The sequence below is a fragment of the Oncorhynchus kisutch genome, linkage group LG15 (assembly GCF_002021735.2).
Source record: "Oncorhynchus kisutch isolate 150728-3 linkage group LG15, Okis_V2, whole genome shotgun sequence".
Taxonomy (NCBI): domain Eukaryota; kingdom Metazoa; phylum Chordata; class Actinopteri; order Salmoniformes; family Salmonidae; genus Oncorhynchus; species Oncorhynchus kisutch.
In genome coordinates, this window is record NC_034188.2 from 31678414 (window position 1) to 31701323 (window position 22910).

Below are 22910 nucleotides of genomic sequence, written 5' to 3' on the forward strand. Positions count from 1 at the left end.
TTGAGCAGGTTTACATAAAGGATCGCTCTGTACTTTGCTCCGTTCATCTTTCCCTCAATCCCGACTAGTCTTCCAGTCCCTGCTGCTGAAAAACATCCCCACAGCATGATGCTACCACCACCATGCTTCACCTTAGGGATGGTGCCAGGTTTCCTCCAGATGTGACGCTTGGCATTCAGGCCAAATCTTGGTCTTTATCAGACCAGAGAATCTTGTTTCTCATGGTCTGAGAGTCATTGAGGTGCCTTTTGGCATACTCCAAGCAGGCTGTCATATGCCTTTTACTGAGGAGTGGCTTCCATCTGGCCACTCTACCATAAAGGCCTGATTGGTGGAGTGCTGCAGAGACAGTTGTCCTTGTGGATGGTTCTCCCATCTCCACAGAGGAACTCCATCAGGTTCTTGGTCACCTCCCTGACTAAAGCCTTTCTCTCCCAATTGCTCAGTTTGGCCGGGCGGAGAAAGAGTCTTGGTGGTTCCAAACCTCTTTAATTTTTAGAATGATGGAAGCCAATGTGTTCTTGGGGACCTTCAATGCTGCAGACATTTGTTAGTACCCTTCCCCAGATCTGTGCCTCAATACAATCCTGTTTCGGAGCTCCCCGGCAATTCCTTCGACCTCATGGCTTGGTTTTTGCTTTGACATGCAGTCAACTGCAGGACCTTGTATAGACAGGTGTGTGCTTTTCTAAATCATGTCCAATCAATTAAATTTACCACAGGTGAACTCCAATCAAGTTGTAGAAACATCTCAAGAATGATCAATGAAAACAGGATGCACATGAACTCAATTTCGAGTCTCGTACCAAAGGGCCTGAATACTTATGTAAATAAGGTATTTCTGTTATTTATTTATTTATTTTATTTTCGCTTTGTCATTATGGGGTATTGTGTGTAGATTGATGAGGGAAAAAATTATATAATCCATTTTAGAATAAGGCTGAAACGTAACAAAATGTGGAAAAATTTGGCACTGAAGGCACTGTTCACAACGACACATTCATGTGCACCCACAAACACGCACAGACACAGACACACATCCAATGATGCCAGCAGCATACCACCCTGCATCCCCACTGCTGGCTTGTCCTGGCCAAATTCCCCCAATCTGGCCCTCATACCATCATGGTCACCTAATCATCCCCAGCTTCCAATTGGCTCATTCATCCCCCCTCCTCTCCCCGTATCCATTTCCCTGGTCGTTGCTGTAAATGAGAATGTGTTCTCAGTCAACTTCCTTGGTGAAATAAATAAACATACATTTGTATGCAAAAAGTTTCCATGTAGGTTTAATTGAAAATCTCCTTTATATTACAGTCACACTGGGACGGTCAGGTCAAATTTAAGCTCAGTTCTACTGCCTCAACGCACGCTGCTCCACACACTTCCTTATTAAACATCTGCTGGTGGCTGTGTTTTAATGTTGTCACAGTACATAGACACGTCTCTCCTGGTGAGTGACTGCTCGGCTCCACGCGTATCACTATCAGGAGCATCAGGGGGCGGGGGTTGGGAGGTATGAGGGAGGGAGGGAGAAAAGGAGAGCAAACACATCCCTTTGAGAAAGAGCCTCCAGAGCTAATATTGACCAACACGCTCAACTACACACAGCAATACAAATTAGCTACAGTACTGACCCCCGCACAAAGGACACATGTTATCACCTGGTTGAATTAGGCCCGTCTGCCACTGATCAGCCGTGCCCAGACACACATCTACTGGGAGGGAGAGAGAGAGAGAGGGAGGGAGACCGAGAGATTTTTCACAACTGGGAAAGATGGAAACCTAGTCAGTTACACAACTGAATGCATTCAACTGAAATGTGTCTTCTGCATTTCACCCAGCCCCTCTTAATAAGAGAGGTGCGGGGGATGCCTTAAATCGACATCCACGTCATCAGAGCCCGGGGAGCAGTTGTTGTCGGGGGTTAATTGCCTTGCACAAGGGCAGAATGGCAGATTTTTCCACCAGGGATTCGAACCAGCAGCGCTTTGCTTACTGGCCCAACTGAGCGACATACACACGCGCGCACACACACACACACACCATAAAAAACATGACAGAAACACAGTAAATCCTACTTTTAAATATAATTGAATCTGGTAATCTGGCTCTATACACAGGTACCATAAAAACAACACATTTTATTGACCAACAAGTGGCTTCTTTTTCACAGTATCTATAGTTATTTTCAAGAAAGACCAACTCCAAAACATACTGCATAAATAAAATGCTGATACATATTCTGAATGTTGCCGAGGTCACCGTTTGAAAAATACATGAACAAAGTCCTGAGTAAGAAAAAGCCCTGCTAGCCCTCAGCAATTCAGAAGCCAACATCAAGGTCCTTCTCATAACCAAGCAAATACACTGAGTGTACAAAATATTAGGAACACTGTTCGCCCTCGGAACAGCCTCACTTCGTCAGGGCAAGGACTCTACAATGTGTTGAAAGCGTTCCACAGGGATGCTGGCCCATGTTAATTCCAATGCTTCCCACAGTTGTGTCAAGTTGGCTGGATGTCCTTTGGGATGGTAGACCATTCTTGATGGTCGGGAAACTGTTGAGCATGAAAATACCCAGCCGCGTTGCAGTTCTTGACAAACCGGTGCGCCGGGATCCTAAGACCATACCCCGTTTAATGCACTTCAATATTTTTTCTTGCTCGTTCACCCTCTGAATGGCACACACATCCATGTCTCAACTGTCTCAAGGTTTAAAAACCCTTCTTTAACCTGTCTCCTCCCCTTCATCTACACTGATTGAAGTGGATTTAACAAGTGACCTCAATAAGGGATCATAGCTTTCAGCTGGATTCACCTGGGCAGTTTATGTCATGGAAAGAGTAGGTGTTCCTAAAGTTTTCTACACAGTATACGATGCTGATGTTGAAACTCACACACTCAGATTATTAAAGTCTGTTTCAAAGTCTTGAAGACTTGTTGGGAGTTGTGTAACGGCAGATGCAGGGTGACAGGAAACAGATTGACGCTGCCCAGGGCACGCCCTCAGGTTAGACTGGGGAAAGAGATCACTCCCTGTCCCTGATGTTTAGGTGAGAGAGGCGGGGACACAGCTGTGTGTGTGTGTGTGTGTGTGTGTGTGTGTGTGTGTGAGAGCATCCCAAGGCCCTACGGCTCAGAATCTGCTGCCGCTATGCAGCTGACACTTCTTAGCAACAGAGTGACACAGTCTCAGAGACTAATTGGACTCTGACAGGAGTAGATATTCTGGAACCTTCACCTCTACTTCAAATGTACCTCCTAGTTTTTAAAATTAAGAGATACAAAAGCTGAAAATTACCCAAAGGCAGCAGCATAAAATAGCAGAAGCCAGCTCAGTTTGAAATATTTTTTCAATTACGAAGACATTATATTTCTTCACCAACACAGTTGCTCACAACTTCACAGTAATAAAACGTATTTTCAATGGGAAGACTGTCCCCTGTGGCTCCCTGCTACTGTCATGTACCATATCTGTCTCCTAACCAAGGCCAATATGGCAGGCAGCAGTTATGCTACCAATGATGTAACAACTTGCAGCACTAAATAATCTAGTTGGTTTTGTGTAGACTAATAAACACATTTACGCGTGACACAGTGCCGTGTAACCACTCAATGGCCCTGTGCTGTTGTGTGTAATGGGGGTGTGTGTTCCTTTGCCGCACACGTCAACACTTTATATTGCACAGTCACTCACCCAATCATGGAAAGGCACACAGACACGCACAGGATGGTGTAGAGAGAAGGGAGGAAACCTTCAAACAAGCACACAGGGGGAAACCCATTCATCTATATCCACCTCAGCATCAAGTCCAGAAGCCATGGTCAATAAAAATGTTCAGGACCTTGATGTAAATCTCATTAGCTTGAAGCAGGGCTCTTATCTGGCCAGTCTAGATACAGTAATTCACTTTGTTTCATAGAGACACTTCAGATAAAGCACTCTACTGGGAACAGTCTAAGAGGAAACAGTGTGTCCCTCTCTTTCTCTCCAACTTTCCATCTCCTTTTTTTTGGCAGAGGGAAATTAACAAGCTGCTCCGAAAGCCATTATCAGAAATCCATAAAAGTCATCCGAAGGTGCAGTGCACCCCTGCAAAGACATGGCCAAACTACTCCACAGTAGTCAATTCTCCAAACACGGTTTATCCACCACCCCCACTGTGTTGTTTTGGACCCAGACAGACAGCCCCTGCTATCACACAGTGGATCACAGAGCAAACAAGTTCAAAGCCAATTCTTATTCCCCTCAGACTCAAATGAACACATCTAATTACCAACGGTAACACACACACACACCAGCACCACAACACAGACCACCCACCCGACCCAACCACCCTCACACGGTTGGTCTTTAAAACATGTTTTACAGGATGTATGTGTTACACACACAGAGAGATAGCAGACCTTGATATGCAGATGTGAGGGAGAATGGCTAGCAGCGGGAATGACACACTCCTTTAATGACAAGACTCAGACACAGAGACATCTGTAGTGATGCCTGGCTACGTCACACTACAAAGCAAAACCACACCAAACAGTCAAGCAATTCTAGTTAGCGTCACTCGCTGAGACCTTGGAGTAGTTGTTTCCCTTGCTTTGCAAAGACCATGACTTCTGTGGAGCGATAGGTACCGATGCTTCATGGGTGACTGTTGTCGATTTGTGTAGAGGGTCCCTGGTTTGAGCCCTGGTTGAGGGATGGATACAATACTGTTACACACAACCCAGAAACACTGGCAGCGCACAGACTATGTGCTTGAGGATGTGCTGAGAAGCTCAAGATCCTATTGAGAGTTTGATGATGATGACTATAAGCCTACTTACAACAGACCTGGTGAGATGCTGACATCTTGTGAGAGAAAAGTGTAGTTGCATCCCTCCAAATAGGGGACTACCGTCATCCTTGTAGAATCCTGTTTCCCTTTATCATTTTTTTCATTCAAAGATTAAAATGATACAGCTCTGAAATAACGCAGGCTGAAGGATGCACCTGTTAGAAATTCATCTAGGACTACCTCTCTGAGACCCCGTGCAGTTAAAATACTTGAGGTTTCTTCTCCGGATGATGTTCAACATTTGTCTTGCTGCAAATGGCCTTTCCGTCACCACAAATGTATTGTCAGTCGCCCTGGGGCCTGTTGCACAAAAGTAGAATTAAGACATCCGGGATAAATGACTCAGCTGAGCTCAATGAAGCCAAAACATGTGCGTCCAGGCTTAATTGGTTGCACAAAGACCAAGCCAGGATGAGCAGACACGGATTCATTAAGCCAGGTGAAACCAATCCTGGATAGGTGCGCGCTCACGGCTCACTCAAATAGACCCCGCCACATATCACAGATTAACTGATTTACCATGGCAACTAGAGCCGCGTACTTTTCCCCGTCGGAAGCACAAATCCTCATGGAGGCATACGAGGAGGTAAAAGATATAATTAAGAAGAAAGGCAACACCGCCACAGTGATAAAGCAAAGAGAAAAAGCGTGGCAAAGTATTGCAGACCGCCTGAATGCGTAAGTAGTGCACAATTACACACTCACCGCTCCGCTGAAACATCACAATTACAATTCAAATATTTAATTCACATCTCCAAAAATGCAGTTGTACTGTAATTATGAAACGGTTAAATTTTTTATTGAAATGCACTGCAGATATGAGTGAAATTGTGTAAAGTAACTCCATCACACTGTATAAAGCTATGATAAATTTTTTGATATTTTTACTGAAAACAAGACAAAAATACCAAGTAATTTTTTGCAGTGTGACTCCATTAAATGTGTGTGTGTGTGTGTGTGTGTGTGTAGATTAAACATGAACGGGCCAAAACGGACATGGCAGCAGGTCAAAATCAAATACAAGAACATTCTGCAGAATGGTATGGTCCCTGACTAATATTTAACAAAGCACAAGCATATATTGTACCCAGAAGGTGCCTGCTCACACATTGTCTGTACTGTTTTAGCAGTGAAAAAGAATACCCACAGACAAGGCACGGGTGGTGGGTCACCAAAGGCTGACCTTACCCCAGCAGAGGACATGGCCTTGGAGCTAAATAAAGGCAGGCCCGTCTTAGAGGGGATCCCTGGGGGGAAAGAGACGAGCATAGGTTCCTCCCAAGATGCCACCCGCTTCATTCAAGGTATGTCCTTCCATCTCTACATGGGCTACAACCACATTCATATTGAATCAATTTGGACTGTCTGACTTTGGTTTACCTATTGCCTTGCAGTGTCTGGCAGCACTGTGTTCCTGTTAGAGCCACCAGCACAAGCACCAGACGATGCTGATCCAGTGAGTACTCCATCAAAGGCATACTGTAGGCCTGGCATGTCTTGTCTACTAGCTTCAATATGAATCCGATTAAATGTGATAGGGTGAAGGCCCCAGTGCAGCAGCAACAGCACATGATGGAGACGATGATGAGGAGGAGACCATCTCTCTGGATTCCAGAAGGCATGAGGTATCATGTTAAGACTGTGAAAGTACTATTTACTCTACAATGGTGAGGAGTCCTCATCAAAATCAAAAAATCTAATTTCTTTTACAGGACCCAGATGCTATACAGTGGGAAAACCAGCCTGGCAACATAGTGCGTATTAATAAAAGGACACCACATCCTGCCAAATTCCAGCTGCGCTAATTGTATTGTGTTCACAGAGCTCACAAGCTATCAGAAAGTTGTATGGCAACCACCTCCGGCGCCAAATAGAACTGGCAGACATAGACATTCAGTACAAGAAGAAAAAGATGGAAAATCTTGCACTGGAGTTCGAAATAAAAAAGAGGACAATTAGGAAACTGGACCTTGAAATAAAAACCTTGAGAGGGAGGTGAGATATGCCTTCAATGTACACTGTATGCTAACTGTAACACAAATGTATTAATCATTATTTTTCTTTCCTCCCCCAGCTCCAAGAAGATGACACAGCTCAAAATAAAAATTAGGTATATTCTCGTAAAGTCAAGTGAGCCATGACATATGAGCTCTTATTGTGAGCACACAGGACGGTGGCATCTTTCTAAGGTTTTTTTTATTTTCCCAGCAATCAGTACAACCAAGTCATCGTTATAAGGCATCGCCCTCTTTTGCCCACCCCCCCAGCACCAGGTGTGGCCACTAGCCTATATGAAGGCCCAAAATTGTGTGTTCCTTTCTGCTCTGACAATGGCATGCCCATTCGTGCGAGATGTGGTGGATGAAGAAGCACTTGTGCTGAGGAGAGCATTCAGGCGAGAAAGGGTCTTCAGGGACCGGTTGGACCCACTGGCCTTCCCTGATGACCATCTATATGAAAGATACAGGTTTTCTGCAGATGGCATCAGGTATCTATGCAGACTACTGGGTCCCAGGATTAAGCACCGCACTGCACGGAGCCATGCACTGAGTGTGGAGCAAATGGTTTGTGTGGCCTTGCGCTTTTTTGCTAGTGGAGCCTTCCTGTACTCAGTGGGGGATGCAGAACAGCTGAACAAGGCCACAATTTGCCGCACAATAATGACTGTGTGTCTGGCTATCAAAGCATTAGCAGATGTCTTCATCTCCTTCCCTGGCCACAGAAGACTCTGTGACATCAAAGAGGAGTTCTATAGGATTGCAGGTAAGAGGATCTACAAATTACAGGACAACTGTTAACACATAGTAGGATACTCATTACTTTGTGTGACAGGTTTCCCCAATGTCATTGGTGCAGTGGACTGCACTGGTGTGCACTGGTGTGTTGCTGGGAGACTGCCAGCCTTTTCTCCTGACACCTTTCACAGACCCCCAGGAAGCACAGCAGGCCTACAACCATGCCCATACCAGGGCCAGAGTTGAAATGACCTTTGGCCTCCTGAAGGCACGCTTTCACTGCCTTCACAAATTAAGGGTCAGCCCTGTTAGGGCATGTGATATTACTGTGGCTTGTGCTGTCCTCCACAATGTGGCCTTCCTGAGGAAGGAGAGGGCCCCCAGAGTGCCACCAGCCATGGACTGGGACAATCCGGCAATCTTCCCTGATGACGACAGTGGTCGGCTGCTGAGGGCCCAATATGTGTTGAATTATTTTAGTTAGTATGTGTGCTTTCAATTTTGGTTAAATATGTCCTGCGGTGGCAGAGGAATTTGGTTTTTTTTGGGTTCGTTTTTTGACGAATTTGGCCTCTTATGATGTTTGTGCGGTATACTGTGTGTAATACAAGGCTGCAGGGAGGCTACTGCATCCATTCATTTGTCTGTTCAGTTGATGTGTATGGATTTGTCCTGCATTTATTTTAGTGTGCAGACATGCAGGGTGTGTTATATACAGACCTTTGAATGTGTATGTATCATTTTGTATAATATGCTTGGATTCTGTGCTTTCCATCTTGTAGAGTCACTGTGACTTCAGTTTCGAAAGGAGCTGATGGTTTACCTGCTTTGTTTTGTCCTTATTCAATAAAGGAACATAATGTTACACATTGTGTTTTTATATTCATATGGAATGTGTATTTGTTTATATGACAGAGTACTAGGGCCACACTGAAGAAAAAGGATAAAGTCATAAATTTATGAGGCTGGTTCTTTCTGCAGAAAAGCTACATATTGTTTTTACAGTTTTGATACTTATGACAATGTGATACTTAATATTCTGGCACATCAGCATGTCTTTGTTTATGAAACCATACTGAAGTACAATTTCACGAAATGCCCCACATCTGTCATTTTAACAACTGTCCTCCTTTAAAACAACTGGTTACAATATTATGACTTGTGTTTTTTTTCCCCTCTGTGGCCCTAATATTCTATCATTTTATATATAGCCTTATAGTCTATGGGAAACTGTAAATTATCTAATGATAGCAACATCTAAAAATCAATTTTTATCCAAAATCATTGAAATTAATGATCACAAACGTTTAAATAATAACAGTGGGTCTAGTTATATGTGATAACAATGTATAGTGAGCAGTGAAATAACTATTGGTTTCCATTTGTGGTGACTGCTGACTGACATTAGGGATGAGATTAAATAGATCCTGGAATTTAGCCTGGTCTGGAGCAGGCTAGCTCCACAGAATAAATCTCCATGGTAATTTATACCATAACATATCCTCCTGCCCCCTATCCATCTTTAGTGCAACCGGATTACGGATCAATTGAGCCAGGATCACCAAGATATCCTGGCTTAATCCCTTATCCTAGTTTTGTGCAACAGGCCCCTGTTTGCAAAAGCAGCTAATTGGCTGGTGTTTTGGCTAGTCTATTGCAAGACCCACATGTCTGTCATCAAATAGTGATGACATTGTGTTTTTTTTCTCGGTGAGCCGGCAGGCCCATTAGGCTCCCAAACCGCTCTTCGTTCAAAACTCTTAAATTGAACTAGAACCATGATTTTTAGAACCAATCTCCAATGATCAGAGTATTCACCGCTTTCTGTTATCTCGTTTACATTTTAAATGCTCGCACCTCTCCGTCAATCATCCCGTCCCCTCTCCCTATTTCTGCAGCCGTTAAGAAGCGCTTCAGACTGGCCATCATTGTGAAGTGGCAGGCCCGAGCACAAGCCTTCCAGACCCCCCCACCTCTCCCTGCCGCTTCCTCCTCGACAGCCCCCGATCTCCCCTGCGTTCTGCTGGGCTGTGGGGCTCTCCCATGGTGCACACAGCTCCTGTTTCCCCCTGGAGGATGTCTAAGGTGCCTCCTATGGACGCAGCAGCTCTGCTCCAGGGTGTACGGGCAGGGTAAGCTCCTCAACGACCTGCAGTACCGACACATGGTTCCTGAGCTATACAGGAGGCTCGCAGAGCTACAGCCCAGCAGGTCCTCAGCGCGGGGCCTGATATCACCCAGAGCCGCTACTGTACTTCACGTTTTGTTTTAATTGTGAAAATACTTGTCTTGCACTCTTTTAAATGTAGTAAATCGTGAGTAGATGCGTGATTTTACTTTTGCCTGTTTTCTAATTTGAATAAAAATATTTGTAATAAATGTCAGTTGTTTGGCTGTCTAATATGGAGTTCAGGGTGGTAGGTATTATACATCTGAAATATCCCACATGGATTCCATAAATGTACATTTGAGGTCTTTTCACAAGGACTGGATGTAACCCCTGTAGTATTAGGGAATGCTGGTGGTGGTTGGGAGCATCCTGGAGGAAGCAACAGACTAGGGTTACATCCGTCAACAATGAACACTCAACAGCTTGATAGTTCAGCTGAACAAATGTACATTTAGTAAGCATTTACATACTGCATCTTTTCAGGATGCTGCAAACCACTTAACAGCATTCCCTTTTAGTAAAACACAGGAAGAATTCACAGGGGGTAAATGTCCTATATTGTTTTGGGAATATCCAACACTTGTGGACTGTGTAGCATTTATTGCAGGCCAATGTTTTTACTATTGTAATTTGACAGTTTCTCGTTTTAGTTATTCAAGTAGGTTTTCTAAAACACGACAGACCACATTAAATTGTAACCTGCTGTTGAATACACCGGTTGTAAATCAATCTCTTAAGGTGGAGGTAAATATCCGTTTATTGGTATGCTGATAAGACAGGCATTTAAATTTTTCCTATATAGGCAGATTAACCTTTAGGGCTAAGACTAATACAGTGACTACTGAAATGTTACCCATGTCATACTATTGTCTTATGTACATAATCAAAGCTCCTCGTCCTTGAGAGTACGTAGGTGTCTGGGTAGTCGGCATGAAACCACTGCCTTTTGAGACCACTAATATGCAAAGCCTGGACAAATGAAACTATTGGGAAATCTTCTGCAGTTGAGACGTGATGTCTTGGTAGGCATGTTGAGGGCTTTGTGTGGTCAGCGGTGAGACCTGTGGTAAACAACTTCTTGAGCCAATCGGATGATGAGGCGGGGTGTTGTCAGGCAAAACCACGACTTAGACGTCCGAGGTCCTTCTCTTGATCTCCTCCACTAGTTTGGCTCTGGACACGTCAATCTGAGAAAAAAACAAAAACGTGGTGTTTTATTCAAGAGTGTGTGTGTGTTTAACTGACAGAGATGCTGTGTGTGTATGAGAATCTCACCTCCTCTCGGCTGTGGACCGTTCGGAGCTTCACCACCCCGTCCTTGAGCTCCTGCTCACCCAGGATTGCCACCAGGGGGATCCCAGAGTCCTCACAGTGCTGCAGCTGGCTCAGCAGCTTGGGGTTCTTCTTATACATCACCTCTGCCTGACAACACACAGTTATATAAAGGTTCCTCTTATGAATAGCCACAGCTCACACTCAGCCGTTTCACCAGTGGAAATCAACTCTACACACGCACCATCTCTGACTCACCGTGTCAATCTCAAATCGAACACACACACACACACACACACACACCTTGATCCCAGCGTTCCACAGTTCAGCGGTCAGTCGGAGTCTCTCCTCCAGAAGGTTTTTCTGTGCCGAGGCCACCATGACTTGAGTCTCTGTGGTTCGCACCTTCTCCGCCGATGCCTGGGGGAGCCAGACCCCAACACACCAGTCAGCCACACAGAGTTTCTCTCTGACACATTCATGAACAGACCAGCCTGTGGGGAGAGCTGGCTGTTGATAATGCCCCGTCCCCCTTCCTTACCTCAGCCTTCTGCTCCATGATGGAGAAGACCCTCTCGATGCCGATGCTGACCCCCACACACGGCACCTTCCTGCCCTTGGGGTCGAACATGCCCACCAGGCCGTCGTAGCGCCCACCGCCCGCCACGCTACCCACGCTCACACCTTCCTCAGCCTTCTCGCCCGCCCCGTTCTGGGCTGCCGCCACTGGGACCGGGCCGGTCTGGGTCAGAATGGCCTCATAAATCACACCTGTGTAGTAGTCCAACCCACGGGCCAGACTCAGGTCAAACACCACCTGGGAGAGGGGGAAGAGAGAAAGGAGGGAGAGGACAGATTAAAAGGAGACAGTAGGAAGGAACACGAGGCGAGGGATTTGGAAAAAAGGACTGCATCCTCAGACTTATTTCAGCTGATCATATCATGACATTATCTATCTAACCCCTGACCCCCCAAAAAACAGTTACTGTTCATTGAGAACTAAATGCCTCTACGGAGTAGGCTGTTGATGGGACAGATTTCTATAGACGCATTACCTGTCATATCACCTTGGTCACCAGATAACCAGATAACCTGTCACCTCTGACCCCTCACCTTGTCTGTAACCTGGAAGAGCTGGAGGTAGCTGAAGAGCTGCTTCATGTCTGTGAGGCCGGCACACGCCTGCTTGCTCTGTGACATCTTAGCATCCTGCAGCAGGCGCTCAGCTAGGTCCATCCCCCCTGGAACACACACCAATCACAAACAGGGTCAGACCAGGGGAAAGGTCAAAGGTCCGTCTCTGTGTGTGTGTGACCTGTCCTCACCCTGCAAGCTGACATACTGTCCGATCTGGTCGGCTGCTTCCTCAGACAGACCCTTCTCCTTCACCATTTCACTCCTCACATCCTCCCAAGACATCTGGGGTGTAGGGTGAAGAGAGAACACAAAGGTGGGAGAGAAAAGCAGGGAGCAGCATAGAAAAGGCAGAGAGAAAAAATCCTTTATTTACTTGGTTTGCATATTAAAACATTATTCATGTTTACCGTTTAGCATTCCATTTCCTTAACCACATAAGGTTTGGGTGCAGTGGGTTTACCTTGTCCAGTTTGTCCACTGTGGAGCAGATGGTGCGGAACTTGTCATCCGGAACTCCACACACTGCAAACATCCCATCTAGAATACGTCTGTCGTTCACCTGCACAGAGAGGATATTACAGCGGGGAGGGGAGTTAGGATGAGTCTGGCCATACATACAGACCTTCTGTGTATTCCTTGCCTCATATCGCATCACAGGATGTTTTACCACGGGTGCTGTGTGTCTCTGACCTACCTTGATGCGGAAGTCTCCCAGCTCCAGCTCACTCAGGATCTCGTGGACGATCTTCAGGCACTCAGCGTCTGGGATCATGGGGTCGTACTGGCCTGCAATGTCAAAATCCTGGGAGGCGGAGAAACACAGTTAGCAAGAAAATGGGTCATGCGTATCCACAAACATCTGGATGTAGCAGAAAGCAAAAATGATTCCAGTGTTATGGCTGATATGAACGGTTGAACCAGGGTTCGCTCTGACGCTTACACACTGATAGAACTCCCTGTAGCGGCCGCGGGTCATGGCGGGGTTGTCACGACGATAGACCTTGGCAATGTGGTAGCGCTTGATGTTGGTGACCTTGTTCATGGCCAGGTAACGGGCGAAAGGCACCTGGGAGGGGGTGGGGTCAAGGACTAGTAGACACCCGATTGGCTCCTAACCTTGTTAAAATCCACCAGTTGGTTTGCTTTCGAGGCATGACCATGAAAAACATAGGGAATTACCTGACCAGCTTGCAGGCTAGCCCACTTAGCAATGTACGCATCAGGACTAATACAAGGATACAGTGAGATCGTATCTAAGGGACAGCAGCTCTCCTCCTTGGTCCTTCAGGTCGTAGATGAGCTTAGAATCCTCACCATACTTTCCTGTCAACGTTTCCTACAAATTGTCAACATAAGCACAAAATCCAGATTTATTACAAATCCACCGGCTAGTTTACAACGTTCTATTCATTGTCAACAGTGTGTGTGTCTCTCTCTCTCTGCCTCCCACACACCTTCAGCTCAAAGACGGGTGTGTCGATGTTCTCGGCTCCGTGGCGTTTAAAACAGCTGATGATGGTGTTGAAGACTTTCTCTCTGATGGCCATCTGCTTAGGGTTATAGTCCCTGGTTCCCTGAGAGAGATGGAGGGAGAGAAAGAGTGCATTTTTTTATTTATTTTTATTTTACCTTTATTTAACCAGGCAAGTCAGTTAAGAACACATTCTTATTTTCAATGACGGCCTGGGAACAGTGGGTTAACTGCCTGTTCAGGGGCAGAACGACAGATTTGTACCTTGTCAGCTCGGGGGTTTGAACTCGCAACCTTCCGGTTACTAGTCCAGCGCTCTAACCACTAGGCTACGCTGCCGCATAAGCAAGACATCACCTGCTGATTTGGATTTTCAATAAAAGACTAGTAGTAAACATGTTATGCAGCAAGTTCTCTTCATGATCACCCGCTGCCTGTGAGGTGCACTCTCCATGGTGGCAGTACTTACCTTTGCGGTCTTGAGCGTGAATTGGTGTCTGCCTTCATCTCCTCCAAGCTGAACCTTTAGCTCTAGCAGTTTGGCCACTTCCTCATCAATCTAGGAAAGAAAGACACAAACACAGTTCAATGTTCCTCAGAACCTTGGAACAGATCCTCCCCCATCCCACCCTCCAGAGTCAGGGTCCTACCTGAGACACAGTCATCCCAGAGAGGGTGCGTAGAGAGCGGGCACAAGATCCAGACCGACAGCCCACCAACCCCGCATAAAGACGCAGGGACGCCATACCCAGGTTAATCATCCCAGCAGGGGAAAGCAAAACAAAATCAAACGAAAAACAAAAACAACCAAAATGGCCGTTCAGGAGTGCCACATCAGAGCAGCAATACAGTCCAATGGCAAAGCCCACCAAGCCATGTTGTCCAATAACCACAGTCCGTGAATGCCAGGTGACGGCAGGGTTATCCAATCCAAACGCAGTGTTATCCAGGAATATCCAGTCGGAGTGTTTGGATTCCAAATGGTGACGTGTGAGGTAGAGGAAGGAGATGAAGGTATGACCCCAGCAGGGTTGTTGGCATCGAGCAGGAAGAACAGGAGAAAAGTGGTGAGCAACCCTATCACTAGGGAGACGGGTGGGCATGACGCATCATCACAACATGGAGGACAAAACATGAGGCAGGGGTCAATCAAACCAACCTATCACAGCCAAGAATCAAACCAACCAAGTAAATGAAAACGCATACAGATCATCTCTATCCTCACCTGTGTAGTTAGTTAAAGGTGGGGAGAGACGGTCGGAGAAGCTCAACATTCAGCCATTAAAAGGAATCATGAATTTACACAATGAATGACCAGCCCATGCACAGTGACAACTATCCTAAGGGGATTGCATCAGTTTGGATTGATAACTAGCTGTATAATTTGAAGCACTATTATTAACTAACGTGCATAAGAAAAATAGCATCCATGATTTACTTTGTAATAGCCATAAAATTCCACTTCTAATTGAAGATAATTCATCTAGTCAGTTAGTTACCAGACTGTGAACCGGCAAGGCCCGTATTTTGGCATGAGTAGCCAGCTAACGCTAGCTTCGTTCATGACATATGTAGCACGCGTGTTCATCCCATCAGTCCCGCTGTACGCACAACATTTTGGAACATCGTCGTGCTAGGCGTTGAATACTGACCTGTTCTTTGCTTGCTTTTTCTGCCTTTAGTTTCCGCACGACTTCTCCTTGTGTTTTAATCGCCTCTTGTATCTGTGCTTTGTCGGCCATGGTGTTGCATCTAATGCCAGAGAATAGACGACTATGCTAACGCTTCCTCAAAGACCGGAAGCCGAGAACCCGAGGATATACCTCCACGTACCGCACGGTGGTAGTAGATTTACATTGGAGTTTAACAGAGCGCCGTGAGATGTACATGCCAGATACAGTGTAATACTCGTGTTTAGCAGCAAGACATGGAATGAACAAAGGTTCCGCACAACAGAAAGTTGCAAGTAGTTTCACACTTCTACACTATCAACTTAATTTTTGACCAAATTTGATATCTCAGTATGTATAGGGTGAATTTAAACGTTGATCTCAGTAGGGGATGTAGCTCAGTGGTAGAGCGCATGCTTTGCATGTATGAGGCCCCGGGTTCAATCCCCGGCATCTCCACTCCTTTTGATCAAGAACGGTTTTCTGGCAACTATTTTACAATCAAATAACAATGCCAATCTCATCAACAAAAATAAGAATATGTAGAGAATAAGAAGAGCTTTAGTTTTTTTATGATTTGATGACCACCATGCCCCCAATTTGTTGATGCATTAATTTTGAGAATTTTGTAGAATCATTTCGCTGTATTATTTTGTAATCTATGTTCTCAGTGACCCAAGTCAAGACAAGAAAAAATATAAATGGCATTGACTTAGCGTAATAACATAATTAATTTATTAAGTGAAAGAGGATTTGTGAATAAATGTCAACAGACATTCTGACGCTGAATAGGTAGCTTTCTGCAGTGCTCACTGAGAATGCTTTGATGTGAAACTTGATATATTTTATTGTTTATAATGTCTCTGAGGGCATGAACATGCCTGCTAGTGGTTAGGTTACGCTTGTAGTTTGTCGGTAATAGTATACCCCATTTTAGCCTAACACACACAAACACACACACACACACACACACACACATTTCAAGTTGTAATGTCACATGCACAAGTACAGTGAAATGTCTTTCTTGCTAGATCTAACCAAACAATACAGTAATCAATAACAATGTAGAAGTAAAAATAACAAGGTATAAAACACAGAAGATATCAAATTAAGAAATGAGAAGAACACGATTAAGTAAGTAAGCATACTATATACAGCTTATAGGGAAGAGATCAGAGACCTAGCCGTGTGGTGCCAGGACAACAACCTCTCCCTCAACGTGATCAAGACAAAGGAGATGATTGTGGACTACAGGAAAAAGAGGCCCCATTCTCATCAACGGGGCTGCAGTGGAGCAGGTTGAGAGCTTCAAGTTCCCTGGTGTCCACATCACCAACAAACTAACATAGTCCAAGCACACCATGACAGTCGTGAAGCGGAAATGACAAAGCCTATTCCCCCTCAGGAGACTGAAAAGATTGGGCATGGGTCCTCAGATACTCAAAAGGTTCTACAGCTGCACCATCGAGAGCATCCTGACTGGTTGCATCACTGCCTGGTATGGCAACTGCTCGGCCTCCGACCGCAAGGCACTACAGAGGGTAGTGCGAACAGCCCAGTACATCACTGGGGCCAAGCTTCCTGCCATCCTGGACCTCTATACCAGGCGGTGTCAGAGGAAGGCCCTAAAAATGGTCAAAGACTCCAGCCACACTAGTCATAGACTGTTCTCTCAGCTACCGCTTGTACCGGAGTGCCAAGTCTAGGTCCAAGAGGCTTTTATACCCAGCCTATTTGCATTCCCCCCCCCCCCCTCTCTTATCCTTATCCGTATTTTTTGAAACTGCACTGTCGGTTAGGGGCTCGTGAGTAAGCATTTCACTGTAAGGTGTTGTATTCGGCGCATGTGACAAATACAATTTGATTTGATGATTTGATATACAGGGTCAGTTCCAGTAGGGGAGAGTGAGGTATGTTGTCGCACTTTTCACGCTGTCTAACATTTACTGGGCACAATACATCCCAATGGTATAAATGTCATACCAAATGAAAGAAGGAAGTCTTGGTTGGGCACATATGTTGTATTCATTACATCTTCATATCTTATTTCAGTACCGGAGTTGTAGACCGTTAAATAGAGAGAGTGCACTTGTGACAATTTGCCCCATCAGTGGATAAAATGTCACACTACTGGACGTCGGGTAAGTTGTCACATTGGATTATCAAGAAATAAGAACACAAATAATTCATTGTGAATATTGATTTTAATTTCAAATTCAAAACCAAATTCAACTTCATCAAAGAACTCAAAATAAAAACAATCATGCCTTTCAATCAAAACAATAATATCTGGCAGAGCACACGTTAATTAAGTGGCACGGCCACTTTACTATGAACTTTGAAATCGAACATTCTCTGGCGTGCACATAGATCCACGGTTATTGTTGGAATCGGAATGTAATGTAATGCTGCAGATAACTTGCTTAAACTTGTTTAAAGTCTTAACAAAACAGATGTGGTGTTTAAACACACTAATGCACTAACACACAGTTTTGTAACAGCCTACACGACTTACATCCGTATCTGACTAATCAGACTCATCTTCAGTCACAGTTCTGGCACACATAAATTGCCTGGCCTGAGGTGCAAGCATCATGGGCCCATTTGTTGCCTCTCACACACTTCACTCAAGTCTCCTTTGGAAGGATTTGAAAATGGCTTCACACAGACGAGGCAGAAGCAATCCTCTTCATCTGATGATGACTCTTCTACCATTTCTCTTTTTTTAGCTGCCTTCTTGTTCTTTGCAGATCCAGACTTTGACTCTCCCCTTGCTTCCCTTTCTTTGGAAACAGCTTTTTGCTAGATTGTGCCTTATTCTTTCCCCTTTCTAGTGCCTGCTTCACTGGTGTGTCAGAATTGTTTGGCGCAGTTTTCTTCCTTTGCAAGCTGGTTTTCGGGGGCCAGCTTTTGGATTTGGCCGGATGTCCTCTGGAGTTGGTAGTGTGCTGTCAGCAATGGCATTGTTGGGCAAGGGTGAGCTGGTGCTAGCATAAGAACTGGGCAGGTCTGTGTCTGAGCTCATGCTAGGCAGGGCTGGAATGGTGCTGAGGCCTGGCAGGTTTGTGCTGCGGCCTGGCAGGGCTGAAATGGTGCTGGGGCCTGGTGGTTGGTGCTGGGGCCTGGCAGGACTGGAATGTTGCTGGGGCCTGGCAGGGCAGGGTTGGTGCTGGGGCCTGGTAGGGCTGGAATAGTGCTGGGGCCTGGCAGGACTGGAATGTTGCTGGGGCCTGGCAGGGCAGGGTTGGTGCTGGGGCCTGGCAGGGCAGGGTTGGTACTGGGACCTGGCAGGGCAGGGTTGGTGCTGGTGCCTGGCAGGGCAGGGTTGGTGCTGGGGCTTGGTAGGGTTGGGTTCTAAATGGGGTGATCTGTAACGTAGGATGGCGCAAACTCGGTTTCCAGAAATACATCCCTGTTGTAAGGTTGTACCCCAGCCACCCTAAAGCCAGCCTGAATGTTCAAGGGGGTTGCAGCCAGAGGATAGGCGATTGTCACAATCCCAGGAATGTCATAAATTCACATTGTCCTCCCGGGATTGTTCCTCATCCAGGCATCACACGCGGTGTTGATGTGCCTCTTTAGCGGCCCCTAGACAGACCAGCCGATCAGAGCAATGGGATGGCAGCATAATGACAGCATAATTATGCCATTTTCTTTGGCATAATTGAGTCCATCAAAGGACAGATGAGACTCTTGGTTGTCCAAAATGAGTAAACACTTCGTATGCTCGACAGAATGTTTCAGGAAGTCAACAAAGTGCTCATCTTTCATCCACCCAGAGGGATTTGCCCTTCCTTTGCTGCCAGGTGGCCCATTGATGTGTGTATATACCACAATTCAATTCATAACACCACACTAAATTCATGACACTGTATGAAGTAGTGTGTGTGTGTGTGTGTATATACTGTCTCATACAGTAGGCATGTAGTGTGTTAGTAGACACACACACACGCCAGAGCCTGTCTTTGTGTAGTCCAGGGATACGTCTGCTGCTCTAAACTATACCTATATATAATAATCCATTTACAGTAACATTTAATACTATTATCAGAGCTGATATCACAATGTTTTTTGAGCATGTTCTATGTGTCTATGTATACTGGGGCAAGTTGTCACAGGTGAAGACTTGCCCCAAGGTCATTGAGACAACTTGCCCCAAACTGACATGTGTGCTAATGTTGGCTAAATCTCAAGGTTAGCTGCAGCTAAAGTATCAAAAGACACGTTATTGTCTCCTCTACTCAGTGCAAGATTATCATTTTGAACATTCATACCTAACAAAGTTTTATTGAATAAAAACTTGTGCTCACCTCAGATTAGAGTGACCTTGACCACACGTGAACAGGAAGTTTAACATAGAACATGCAGTCGCACAAATTAGCTATTTGATTTTTGAGATAGCGCCTCTAGTGTTGGAGGTATGAACATTTTGACAACTTACCCGTGTGACAACTTACCTTGCTCTCCCCTACTATATTTACAATTTGCAGGGATACTGGATCGATAGAGGTAGATATGTATAGGGTAAGGTGACTAGGCATCAGGATATATGATAAACAGAGTAGCAGCAGCTTGAATGATGATTGTTTGTGAGTGGGTGTACGGGTGTGTAGAGTCAGTATAAATGTATGTGCATATTATGTGTGAGTGAGCAAATGATGGAGTGAGTGTTTGTGTGTGTGTGTGTGTGTGTTGGAGTATCAGTGTGCATAGTGTGTAGGGTCCTGTGAGTGTTCATTGAGGAAGTGAAGAAATAAGAATAAAATGCAAAGGTCACCTCAGATAGTCCGTGTAGCCATTTGGTTAGCTATTAAGCAGTATTATGGCTTGGGGATAGAAGCTGTTCAGGAGCCTGTTGGTGTCAGACTTGATGCACTGGTACCTCTTGTCGTGCAGAGATAACGGTCTATGGCTTGGGTGGTTGGAGATTTTAACACACACACACACACACACAGCAGTCAACTCTAGCATCTAGCAGTCAACTCTAGAATTTCAACTCTAGCATCTAGCAGTCAACTCTAGAATTTCAACTCTAGCATCTAGCAGTCAACTCTAGCATCTAGCAGTCAACTCTAGCATTTCAACTCTAGCATCTAGCATTTCAACTCTAGCATCTAGCAGTCAACTCTAGCATCTAGTAGTCAACTCTAGCATCTAGCAGTCAACTCTAGCATCTAGCAGTCAACTCTAGCATCTAGCAGTCAACTCTAGCATCTAGCAGTCAACTCTAGCATCTAGCAGTCAACTCTAGCATCTAGCAGTCAACTCTAGCATCTAGCAATCAACTCTAGCATTTCAACTCTAGCATCTAGCAGTCAACTCTAGCAGTCAACTCTAGCATCTAGCAGTCAACTCTAGCATCTAGCAGTCAACTCTAGCATTTCAACTCTAGCATCTAGCATTTCAACTCTAGCATCTAGCAATCAACTCTAGCATCTAGCAGTCAGCTCGAGCATCTAGCAGTCAACTCGAGCATCTAGCAGTCAACTCGAGCATCTAGCAGTCAACTCGAGAGTCTAGCAGTCAACTCGAGCATCTAGCAGTCAACTCGAGCATCTAGCAGTCAACTCGAGCATCTAGCAGTCAACTCTAGCATCTAGCAGTCAACTCGAACATCTAGCAGTCAACTCGAGTATCTAGCAGTCAACTCGAGTATCTAGCAGTCAACTCTAGCATCTAGCAGTCAACTCTAGCATCTAGCAGTCAACTCTAGCATTTCAACTCTAGCATATGCAGTCAACTCTAGCATTTCAACTCTAGCATCTAGCATTTCAACTCTAGAATTTCAACTCTAGCAGTCGTCTGTGCAACATCAGAGGATTATGCTTCCCTAACTAGACATCTAGTTAACAGGGGAAAGATAGAGGCACAATAGAGACACTGTGGACTACAAAAAATGTACAAAGACTCCAGTCACCCATAGACTGTTCTCTCTGCTACCGCACGGCAAGCGGTACGGCAGTGCCAAGTCTTTGGTTCAAAAGGCTCCTTAACAGCTTCTACCCCCAAGCCATAAGACGGCTGAACAATTAATCAAATGGCCACCCGGTCTATTTACATTCACGGTAAGGTGAATGTATTGTACCTGTTGTATTCGGAGCATGTGACAAATACAATTTGATTCGATTTGAATACCCAGCTAACAGCAGGCCTACAGTCACAGTATGGCTCTGCATTGTCCTCCAAGCGATGTTCCTTATGGAGTTGGCCTCACTTGATGTCAGTTACTGTAAGTCTAATGCCAGTTGTCCTAGAGAGGATGCCAGTCTGTTTCAGCACTGAAATGCCTGTCATATTAGTTTTAGTTTAACTAAAGATTATCTACAGTGAAAAATGTAAAAGAATCATATAGTGTCATTTGATGATCTGGTCATTTCAACGATCTGGTCATTTCAACAACCTTCCCAACCCGGTTCTTGTCATTCGAGCAGTCTGGCATCAGGCAATGAACACACTTCCCACTGGGCACACTGGTTGAATCAGCATGGTTTCCATGTCATTTCAGTGAAATGACGTTGAACCAACGTGGAATAGACGTTGAACGGATGTCTGTGCCCAGTGGGTTCCTTCTAGGAGTATGCGACAGGACAATTAACCCAGTAAGAACTCTTAATGTCCTTAATGTCGCAGAGTGTAAAAAAAAACAGGACATCTAAAAGATGTCAGTTGTGAGGTATGCCACATGCTGAGTGAACAACAAAGACCCCATGCAATGTAGAGTTCCTAAAAAAGTGCCTCAGTTGCCTGGGGAACCACAAGTTCAGCCCCACAATTGGGGCATTCGCAGATTCCCAGACACACAAGCCCATTCACATATTCAAGCTAATTCCCCATTCCGTTTCAGGAGTACAAAATACAGCCTCCATGCGTTAACCATCTCCCCCTCCAGCACATCACCTTTGACCCTGCCCAACCACCACATACATTCATGTGGGTTGGCCCTGTCGTCAAGGCAACAGGGGAAACTATTTTCTATTTTCTCCACCTAGTTGGCAGCCAACTACAGATTCAAGGAATTCGAATATAGTCAATGGTGTTAAACCACAGTTGCGAACAGGGTTTTGATGTCCCAATACCTTGGCATTGAGTCTATGAACTGACATATAGAACAACAATTGACACATCAATCCGTTTGTTTCAATGTAAGCTATTATATAAAGTATTTGCTACAAGGATGTATTGCAAAATAAAATGGCACTATACTGGGAAAGATGGGTTAATCTGTAGACATTGGAGGTTTGGAGTTAAGATCAGAATGAATGGTGGATTGGCAGCTGTGGGTGAAAATCCAGCACTTGAAGAAAGAGGAAATGAGGAATATATGTATAAGTATTTAACTACAGGTACCGTAGATGTGAATAGAGTGAAATAGCTGTAAGTAGCAGTAGAAGTTTACTCCAAATTAGGGTAGGCATTCTAGGGAAGGGTGAAAAATATCACCGAAAAATGGGGTCAGTTGGCGAAGTTGTGATGAGTTGAGGTTCAGAGTGAGGGCTTTAAATGAGCGAAGTGGTGGTGCTAATGTTGCCATTAGGTATTTTATCCCCTTTTGTCTCTGCTTTGACAGGTCCTGGTTAAAGATTAGGGGCAGATGATGGGATCAAGTTTTCTTGT

The 22910-nt window shown here is 45.1% G+C and overlaps 1 protein-coding gene, 1 long non-coding RNA gene and 1 other non-coding gene across 5 annotated transcripts; 1 reads left to right on the forward strand and 2 right to left on the reverse strand.

Annotated features, from left to right (window-relative positions):
• Nucleotides 1–2098: 2098 nt before the first annotated feature.
• On the reverse strand, nt 2099–5182 carry LOC116353597 (uncharacterized). Its single transcript, XR_004203036.1, has 2 exons — nt 4831–5182; nt 2099–4693 (listed from the first exon to the last, which is right to left on the reverse strand). It is a non-coding gene; the product is annotated as an uncharacterized LOC116353597 (long non-coding RNA).
• Nucleotides 5183–10481: 5299 nt separating this feature from the next.
• On the reverse strand, nt 10482–15458 carry hars (histidyl-tRNA synthetase). 3 transcript variants are annotated; one of them, XM_020502406.2, is made up of 14 exons: nt 15279–15416; nt 14277–14709; nt 14096–14185; nt 13610–13729; nt 13396–13491; nt 13096–13221; nt 12850–12957; nt 12616–12714; nt 12344–12437; nt 12132–12259; nt 11560–11835; nt 11322–11438; nt 11022–11168; nt 10482–10933 (listed from the first exon to the last, which is right to left on the reverse strand). In XM_020502406.2, exons 2-14 carry the CDS (start codon nt 14385–14387, stop codon nt 10874–10876), a joined length of 1572 nt encoding a protein of 523 aa, XP_020357995.1. In that variant the 5' UTR covers nt 14388–14709; nt 15279–15416; the 3' UTR covers nt 10482–10873. The 3 variants fall into 3 exon arrangements, with proteins under 3 accessions (XP_020357995.1, XP_031645972.1, XP_020357996.1); XM_031790112.1 differs by having other exon boundaries at nt 14852–15280; XM_020502407.2 differs by lacking the exon at nt 14277–14709 and having other exon boundaries at nt 15279–15458.
• A 225-nt stretch (nt 15459–15683) lies between these two features.
• Nucleotides 15684–15755, forward strand: trnaa-ugc (transfer RNA alanine (anticodon UGC)). The gene has a single exon. It is a non-coding gene; the product is annotated as a tRNA-Ala (tRNA).
• The last annotated feature ends 7155 nt before the right edge of the window (nt 15756–22910 follow it).

Bases quoted from the DNA above. Each gene is read 5' to 3' on its own strand.
- hars (XM_020502406.2), bottom strand. From the start codon at position 14,387: ATGATTAACCTGGGTATGGCGTCCCTGCGTCTTTATGCGGGGTTGGTG. The intron at 13,222-13,395 runs GTATCCTTGTAT...ACCCCCTCCCAG, and splicing joins CCCTTAGATACGATCTCACT to GTGCCTTTCGCCCGTTACCT. The intron at 12,438-12,615 runs GTAAACCCACTG...CCTACACCCCAG, and splicing joins CAGTGGACAAACTGGACAAG to ATGTCTTGGGAGGATGTGAG.